Below are 9262 nucleotides of genomic sequence, written 5' to 3'. Positions count from 1 at the left end.
TGATGGGTTTGTAGGATCTTGATGTTTTGGACTAGAATTGGAGTTGGGATTTTAGGGTTTCCGAAGATTCTTGTAAAGTTTTCAAGAAACAGTCCAAATTTATGAAAAATCAAGAATCTTTAGTAAAGGCTTTTGCTTTCTTGATGGGCTTGTAGGATCTTGATGATTTTGATTAGAATTGGAGTTGGGATTTTGGGATTCTACAGTTTCGTCTAAAGTTTTCAAGAAAAAGTTCAAATTTTCAAAAAATCAAGAATCTTTAGGTGTTCTTTTTAATTATAGGATTGTAAAGGCATTTGCTTTCTTTATGGGTTTGTAGGATATTGATGATTTGGATTAGAATTGGAGTTGGGAATTTAGGGTTTCCGCATTTTCTTATTTGGTTCTTTGAAATCTAAGATATGATCAAGCAAATTCTCAGTAAAGTTTCCAGGAAACAGTCCAAACATTCAAAAAATCAAGAATCTTTAGGTACCCAAAACCATAATTTAGTAAGTGGGAATTCAAGAAAGCTCTCAAGTTCCGACATTTCAGCCCCTTTAAATCCCAGATGTAATCCAAACGACACAAATTCCCGTAATGGTGGGCGTGTAAGTGTTTCTTATGAATCTTTACCGAGTTTTAGAGACGTCCCAAGCAGTGAAAAACAGATGTTGTTCATAAAGAAAGTAATTATGTGTTCTGTAGTTTTCGATTTCACTGACTCAACAAACCACCTCAAAGAAAAAGAAATGAAGCGCCAGATGTTATTAGACTTAGTCGATTATATTGCTTCTAGTAATGTTAAGTTCACAGAATCTGTTATGAAAGAGTTTGTGAAAATGGTATCTGCAAATTTGTTCAGAGAGCTCAAGCCTCAACCGCGCGACTGCAAAATCTTGGACTCTTATGATGTAGAAGAAGAAGAACCATCAATGGATCCATCATGGCCCCATTTGCAAATAGTTTATGAACTTTTACTTAGGTTTATTGCATCACCCGAAGCCGATGCGAAGATTGCAAAAAAGTTTATCGATCCTTACTTTGTTCTCAGGTTATTAGATTTGTTCGACTCTGAAGATCCTAGAGAACGCGAGTACTTAAAGACGATTCTTCATCGTGTTTATGGTAAATTCATGGTTCATCGTCCTTTTATTAGAAAATCTATAAACAATATCTTTTACAGATTTGTTTTAGAGACCGAAAAACATAACGGGATTGCTGAACTTTTGGAGATTTTAGGAAGTATAGTTAACGGGTTTGCTTTGCCTTTGAAGGAAGAACACAAGTTGTTTCTTTCAAGGGCTTTAATCCCATTGCATAAACCGAAATGTTTGGCGATGTATCATCAACAATTATCATATTGTATTACACAGTATGTTGAAAAAGATTGCAAATTGGCTGATATGGTAATAAGAGGTTTGTTGAAGTATTGGCCCGTTACAAATAGTTCAAAAGAACTTATGTTTTTAGGTGAGTTGGAGGAAGTTCTAGAGGCAACGCAACAACCACAGTTTCATCGGTGTATGGTGCCTTTATTTAAGCAAATTGCTCGTTGCTTAAACAGTTTGCACTTTCAGGTACCTTGTCATGTTTTTTAACTTTTATCTTATTTTTTGTATGCGTGGTAGTTGATGATGCAAAGTGTTAGGTATAGTTATTAATGTGTTATCATTAGGGTTTATGAGTATATGGTCCATATGCCTAAGAATCTAAGATAGGTTTCTCTAGGGTTTCTAGCTTCTTTCGTGTAGATATTGAGGGTTCGCACTTCATTCTAGTTACAACATTCACTTTATTAGCACATAAGTAGGATTTATACCGAGTTACTAACCCATTTTGTGGGTTCCATTATTAACTTTTTTGCATGTCAAGGAAACCGGGCCTAGCAAATGAGATGTTGAATGACCAAAACAAACGTGAGCGGATATAGTTAAAACCTAATAGGCTAATATAGTAATATGCCTTGCTTTAAATTATGTTCTGTTACACAAACATGGAAAATTACGTTTGTAAAAGTCGAGCTGCTTATGAGCTACTTGAGAACCGGCCGGCTAAAAGCTCGTATTGAGCCGAGCTTAAATTTTTTATGTCGAGCTGAGTTCAGGTCTCAATATAAGCTCTTTTTTACTAAACATGACTATTACTTATTTAAGCTCTTATTTAAGTACATAATAATATCAGTATAGTATAATTAATCATTACATTATATATATATATATATATATTAGTATACATAATTACAAATTTATAATAAAAAAGTTAGTTGCATATTTAACTATATGTATAATTTCAATTGTAAACATATATAAAAAAAGTACTTATATACATACATATATACATACATACATACATACATACATACATACATACATACATACATATATATATATATATATAAATTTGGTTCAAATAATAAACGAGCCTAATCTGTGCTCAAGCTTCAGTCATAGAGCTCGAAACGAGCCGAGCTTGAGTTTAGTCGGGCTTGAGCTCGCCTCGGCTCTTACGGGGGTTTTAACTTTTAACGAACCGTTTAAGCTTCTCTTTTGGAAAAGATGATCAAGTCTTTTGTTTTGTGTTGAAATTAAAATCTAGATTTGATATTTTCATCACCTTTAAGTTCTTTTGTGAATACTTGTTTCCATTGGCATATTCAAGATTTCAAGAGATCTTAAAGTTGGTTCCTTCTATAACAGAGATCCATACAAGAATTTTCAGAGATGAAATAGTATTTTTCTGCATTATTAAAACCGACGTCTAATTGCTAAGATCCAATATTTGGTTCTCATTCTTATAAACGATTGCTATATTCCTTGTGCTAATTATAATAAAAGTTGTAGTTATATTGCACTAGGAATTAGAAGGTGTGAAATTTTATTTGAGGGGGGTGTAAACGAGTCGAGTTGAGCCCGAGTGCTCGACTAGGCTCTAGCTCGGCTCGTTTTGACTTTGACTTATTAGAGCTCGAGCTCTGCTTGTTTCGAGCCCTTTTTTTTAAAGCTCAAACTTGGCTCGCGAATTGTTTTTCTAAGCTCGGGCTCGGCTCGAGCTTGGCTCGTTTATTATTTATGTATTAAGCTATGTAGGTTTTTAGTCTTTTAATTAGTTTTATATACTTTGAGAAAACCTTAAACGAACCTAAGCCCGGCTCGAGCTCGGTTGCGCAGTCTAAAATTAATACATCAAAGTCCAAAAGAGGCCAAACTTAAAAATACACAAGGCTCGTTAAGAGTCGATGGGCCTAAATGGGCTTCTTATACAAGGCTCGAGCTTTGGCTTGATAACTAAACGAGCTTTATTTAAGGCTTGGGCTCTGCTCGAGCTCAAAAGGCAAGGCTCATTTCTGAGCTCTAGTAGCTCGGGCCCGTTTGCACCCCTAGGTAATTTAGGTATTTCCTCATCATCATGCATAATTCTTTAGCAAATTCTTATACAAATAACTCATTTAAGATTTCTTGAATCCACCCCACAAAAAAAAAAGCAAAATTAGTCATTGCTTCATTTTTCTTGTAATTCTCCAGGTGGCCGAAAGAGCTCTTTTCTTTTGGAACAACAATCACATCGAGAGTTTGATCAGACAAAACCGCAAAGTAATATTACCAATAATCTTTCCTGCACTTGAAAGAAACGGAAGATACCATTGGAATCAAGCCGTGCATAGTTTGACTCTAAATGTTCGGAAACTCTTCTTTGACCTTGACCCTGAACTCTTCAACGAATGTCTACTCAATTTTCAAGAAGAAGAGGCGAAGGAAGAAAAGATCCAAGCGAGACGCGAGTCCACGTGGAAACATTTAGAAGAAATCGGTGCAGATAAAGCTTCAAGTAATGAAGCTGTTCTTGTGAATTAAGACCCGGGTTTGTTCAGAAGGTGTTTAAAGATTCAAGCTTTAGGTTTTCTTGTTTGGAAAAATAACAAATTTATTGTAAATTTAGTATCATAAACTAGCTAAAGAAAATGCAATCTTCATCAAGTTTCTGGCTTTTCTTGCTATGCTATTTTCCATCAGTTTTGCATATTATATGCATACCGGTTCCGGACCCAACCCGATGATAAGACACCGGTTATTACCGTTTGAATTCCCAAAACCGATTTATAGCCGTTAGTACTGGCTACGTAGCTATTTTCTTTATTTTTTGGACAGTTGGAACTGGTTTTTGACTCACAATTGAGTATTTATAGTTGCGGGATGGATCGGTTGGGTACCCAACTTGAAAACGTATTAACGAATAAAAAAGCGCAAAAAAGAAAAAGCGAACGAGTATAAATTATAAAAGGCCTTGTTTCTGTTTTAATGGTTGAGAATAAAGAAGTAATACACTTAGGTGGTGTTTGTTTTTTTACAGAAGATCTTCTGGTCTCTTTTGTCTGCAGCGCGCAGACATTGCTCTCTGCAAATTGTTTGTTTTTTGAAGACATTTCATTAAAAAACGTCCGCGCGCCCTCTTCTTGGTGTAGACTTGGACCATAGTCTTCCAACCTCTTCTAAACTCATTATTTCCATCATATATCAATTAAGTTATTAAGTTTTTGTTAATTGAATTGTTCAATTGAGTTGTTAATTGATTAGTTGTTGTTTTTTTTTGCATAATTTTTAAGTATTATTAGTTTTTAGTTGAAAAAAATTTGTAGAAAGTTACGGATTATAAAAAGTCTATAGAAAGTTTTTAGTTGAAAAAGGTTTGTAGAAAGTTTAGGTTTATGTCATCGGCTTGTGAGTTGTTTTAAGCTCGAGTTTTGGTTCGTTTCATTCATTATGTATGAACTATCTACTTTCGAAAATAATTGAAGAAACTTTTTGAGGAAAAAACATTCACGTGGAAAATTGTTAATGTGAGTTTTATAATTTGCTAGTTCAGAGGTATAAAATTTGGATTTATATATTTTTAATTGTTACTGGCTAATTTGTGTTTTTGATATAGAGCTTATATTGAAAGTTTTAGCAGCCTGCAGACGTTAAAAAACAAACAGTCTTCTTCTTACAGAGTGCAGAGGTTTGGTCCACCTCTTCTGCTACAGATGTGGTCCACAGACTTCAGACATCTTACCTCTAAAAAAAACAAACAACACCTAATATTAAGAAGAGTGGATAACCACAATTGTTAATTTCGTATCCCTCAAGGGTAGTTATTCTTCATTAGGAGGTAAATATCTATCTTAAATCCAAAGATAAATATCCACCAAGTTAAACCAGGGCCGGCTCCGAGAATTGAAAAAAAATTTTGGGCCGAAGGCGAAAAATATTTTGGGCCTTAAGTAAAAAAATATTTTGTTGGATTTAAACAATTTAATTTAAATTGGCTTCTTTGGTTATGATTTGGTTGTGTAAAAAACTAATGTATAAAAACAAGCTTAAACATGTTTCAAATGAGATTAGAGCCCAAAACCATTTGGTTGGGAGTCATTAACCTTTTACCACTAGACCAAATTAGTTGTTATGTAATTGAGTTTAAATATTAAGTATACATATAGTTTTTCATAAAAATACATATAATTTTTTTCTAAAAAAAATTTCGGGCGTAACAGGTAGTCGGGCCTATGGCTGTCGGCCACACTGCCATATGCCATGGCCAGGCCTGAGTTAAACCTTTTTAATGTTTATAATCCCATTTAATCATGTACTTGTAAAGATTTGAAAAATAGTTAGAAGTTTATAGTTCTTAATTATATGTAATTATCTTACATATAATTATTTTATGCATTAAATATATATATATATACACACACCCGGCTTGTACAATTCTCTTGTGTAAAATTAGTTATGTATAAGGCGTGCCACGCTAATAAAAATATATAGATTCAGAAAACAAACAGAGGTTTATGTTTCAGCATGTTTCTAAACTAGTGCCAATCATTTAATGTAAAAAATGAACCCTAATTTATTATATATAAAATAATTGAAATCCAGAAAGATTTGTCATTCATAGTCCCATTTGTGCTCATGGCATGCCAAATGTGGTTGCATTATTTGAAGTTTGGTCGTTCGGATAATATGGTGACCTGTACATTTAAAGTTGAATGATTAAACATATTATTAAAATGTAAAAAAAAAATTTAATAATAAAATAAGTGATTTTTATTTACAACTATTTCTTTATTAAAAAGATTTGTTATTATGCTGATAAGATTACTTAATCAATTAACTAAATCAAATAGTTACAACTTATAAGTGTATAAACATTAAAGTAAATTACACAAATTGTATATTTGCGTACGTAGAGTAGATAAAAATGCCATAGTAAAAGTTCATATAAATAGTTATATCTATGAAAAGAATTAATCTACATTAATTACATTCTTTATATAACATAAATAGATAGCGATTTTAACATCTCATGTTGTGATTTCTTTCATTATTATTGTAATAGTTGGTCTAATTAATGTTGGATTAGAATAATGTAATCAACGTAATAAAAATAATAATTTCTAAAGTCAATAAGTTGTATTTCTCACCAAGTTGAAGTACACGAGTGGTATAAATATTAAATAAATAAACTATAAAAAAAACTTGCCTAGTAGATCTAAAGTTTCAAAATCACCTGAAGTTTATTAAAGCACTACTATTTTTCTTGAATAACATAAAAAAACTGATTAACTATTTATATAACTTTATCAATAGTACCTTATATTTATAAACTTAGAAATTTTAAATAGGATTAGTATCATAAAAATCAACATAATTTGCTCTTTTCACTAATATGTAAACCAACTTGATCTTAATATATCAAAATCTGTCAACTTGTAAAAAGTACACCATAGGGTCATCAAAACTAATTTTTATATATAAAAATTTTAATGTTTGTCTAAAATAATATCCTTTTGGCTTTTTTTTTAAACAATAAATTGTTATTTGTTAAACCGGTCAATAGATTGGTAAAGATTTCATCATCATACATACGTTTTAGGCAATACAATTACAAATTATTAAAATTGAGCTGAAAGATTTATTTACTAGAAATTAAAAACGTATATTGGTTATTATATATTAACTTTTTAAATACAACACAAAAAGTGCCATAACATATTCAATCAAATCTAAGTTAAAGTGTAAAAATCACTAGCTTAATTTAATCACATTATTTGAGTTAAGCCTAAAAATCACCTAAGTTTAATGAAGTATTTTTCTTTCATTTCTATTATATAATTTTATTGTAAAATTAATTTATTTACAAAAAGTTTTAGTTTTGTATTATATAATCTTGTTGAACACATCATTTTTTTACTAATCAATACACAATTAATTTTATCTAAAGAAATACGAAGACCATATATTTTCTACCTTATTCTTCTTTCAGCACTAAAAAACTATATTTATCATATGCTTTTACCATTCTATATTTGAACCGGCTATATGTTAAATAGTCTCAAATAAATAACGCCTATATTTAGACCACCCGTACTCACATTCTTATCTATAACGATAAATTTTTTACTTGATTTCACATGTTACGTCCTCAACACTCGTCTCTTTTCCATTTCCACCAAAAGTTACAACATTGGACCCATATTAAAGATGTTTCTAACTTAACTAAAATGCAAAGATTAAGAAGCACCAAACCATCTTTATCTTCTTAAAGATAACCCATGTAGCCAACAACACCATCCTAACTTAACCTCAATTTGCAGTCATTAATGTCTTGACTCCCAAATATTTGCATTATCTAGAAAATAAGGGGGTGTTTGGTACAGAGAATGGAATTGTAGAGAAATGGAATTACAGAGAAAGGGAATTGGTCTGGAGAATGAGAATTGACTGTTCTGTTTGGTAGTACAGAGATTTCAGTAGAGAAATATAGCTGAGAATCATTTCTCTTGTTTGGTACATAGGAAATAAACTGAGAATTATAACAGTTAACGCTATGCACGGATGAGGTGATTACCAACCGAATCCAGTAAAAAGAAAGAAATAATACAAACACTTCATAAGATACCATCCACTTACAAAACTTAGTTGGTTTTGCACAATGGCAACACCAGCCCGTTTTTTTGGGCTTAGTCACTTATTATTCATTTTACAACAACGTGTTCGTTTTCAAAGAAACATGCCTGAAGATGGGAGAACCAGTCATTTTAATGACATCTATTTTTAGACAGTTACTGTGTATACACTGTATCTATGATGACAAATTGCTATTCAATCTAGATATTTCCTACCAGTCATGGAGTCGTATGTTGCAGAGCAGATGCATCAAAATTCCCTTCAGCCAGAAGCCGCATGGCCCCGTCTCTAGAGAACTTACGAGCAAACAGAAAACGGGGGACCAATATTCCATTAGTCTTACACCATTCTGTTCGGTGTTCAGTCTCATAATACACATGGTTTATATCCTGCAATTGCAATATATATAAGTGGTTTCGCCATTTTAAGCAAAATGAATAATGATAGAAAAACATACAATATATAACCTTGATTCTTTGGATTTGTTGAGGGTTGGCACTTGCATAGTTATAGGTTACAGGATGCCAGCTTCTCGTTTCCATGTTTGTGGCGGACTGGATCCATGAAGTGTATGTCACAGTTCGCCTTTCAAGCTCTCCCTCGAGATCATTCATCTTAGGACACACAATTTAAACCTTATTATAAAGGGAAATAAGATTTCATAAGAAATTAAAAAATGTTTCTTACTGCAAGTAATGTCTGCACATAATGCTCATCAGGAATGCAATTACGCTGCTTCTGAAGTTTCTGCATATTTTGAAAAAAAAAATCACAATTGAGTTTTAGGCTGACCTTAAAATGATTTCAAGAAAATGTAATAACTTACATAATTCTATTTTCCTTTACTATAATCTAAGGGTGGACGTCTCTGAAAAACATTAAATAAATAAAGTTAGTAACAAATAAAAACCAATATGTTCATATGTTATCCTTTTCTGATGTTATAACAAAAATGGAAATACAAACCTTACATAACTTCTTAAAAACTGGAAATACGATGCCGTCATATGCTACAACTTTTGCATGGCTTCTAATTAAAGCAATCCACTGAAAAGTTCAATTAAAAGGAGCCAAATTAAGGCAAAATTGCATAAGACAAAATGTGATAAAAATATGGTTCAACCTGTGAGGCTTTTCGCCATTTCCCCATTGGTATAACAGAAGACATCCTAGGATTGTAGCGACCTTCTTTCATATCAAGAAAGCTAAAACACATAAAGCCCAGATCAACAACAGTTTATACTAGGTGTTTGAATGGAAGTAATTATCTGATTACTTCAACTACAAGTTGCAATAATCAGTTTCGAGTATTTGGGCAACCTACGTTTGTTTATGATTTT

General features: G+C 32.1%; 1 protein-coding gene and 2 long non-coding RNA genes across 3 annotated transcripts; 1 reads left to right on the top strand and 2 right to left on the bottom strand.

Moving 5' to 3' along the window:
- Window positions 1-220: 220 nt before the first annotated feature.
- LOC143544294 (serine/threonine protein phosphatase 2A 57 kDa regulatory subunit B' theta isoform-like) lies at window positions 221-3879 on the top strand. Its single transcript, XM_077036428.1, has 2 exons — window positions 221-1559; window positions 3504-3879. Exons 1-2 carry the CDS (start codon window positions 402-404, stop codon window positions 3831-3833), a joined length of 1488 nt encoding a protein of 495 aa, XP_076892543.1. The 5' UTR covers window positions 221-401; the 3' UTR covers window positions 3834-3879.
- A 4363-nt stretch (window positions 3880-8242) lies between these two features.
- Window positions 8243-8669, bottom strand: LOC143544296 (uncharacterized). Its single transcript, XR_013137226.1, has 3 exons — window positions 8610-8669; window positions 8390-8536; window positions 8243-8311 (listed from the first exon to the last, which is right to left on the bottom strand). It is a non-coding gene; the product is annotated as an uncharacterized LOC143544296 (long non-coding RNA).
- Window positions 8670-8763: 94 nt separating this feature from the next.
- On the bottom strand, window positions 8764-9168 carry LOC143544297 (uncharacterized). The gene is made up of 3 exons (XR_013137227.1): window positions 9046-9168; window positions 8889-8969; window positions 8764-8790 (listed from the first exon to the last, which is right to left on the bottom strand). It is a non-coding gene; the product is annotated as an uncharacterized LOC143544297 (long non-coding RNA).
- Window positions 9169-9262: the final 94 nt, after the last annotated feature.

The sequence above is a fragment of the Bidens hawaiensis genome, unplaced genomic scaffold (assembly GCF_021521415.1).
Source record: "Bidens hawaiensis isolate Kalapana, Puna unplaced genomic scaffold, B.hawaiensis_p1.1 tig00013505_1, whole genome shotgun sequence".
NCBI lineage: Eukaryota > Viridiplantae > Streptophyta > Magnoliopsida > Asterales > Asteraceae > Bidens > Bidens hawaiensis.
Note: the sequence above shows the minus strand (reverse complement) of the source record. Positions and strands in the feature narration are given on the sequence as shown.

What these genes read in the sequence shown, in the direction of transcription:
- LOC143544294 (XM_077036428.1), top strand. Translation starts at nt 402, where the DNA reads ATGATCAAGCAAATTCTCAGTAAAGTTTCCAGGAAACAGTCCAAACAT. An exon ending in TAAACAGTTTGCACTTTCAG is followed by an intron (nt 1,560 to 3,503) that starts GTACCTTGTCAT and finishes GTAATTCTCCAG; the next exon opens with GTGGCCGAAAGAGCTCTTTT.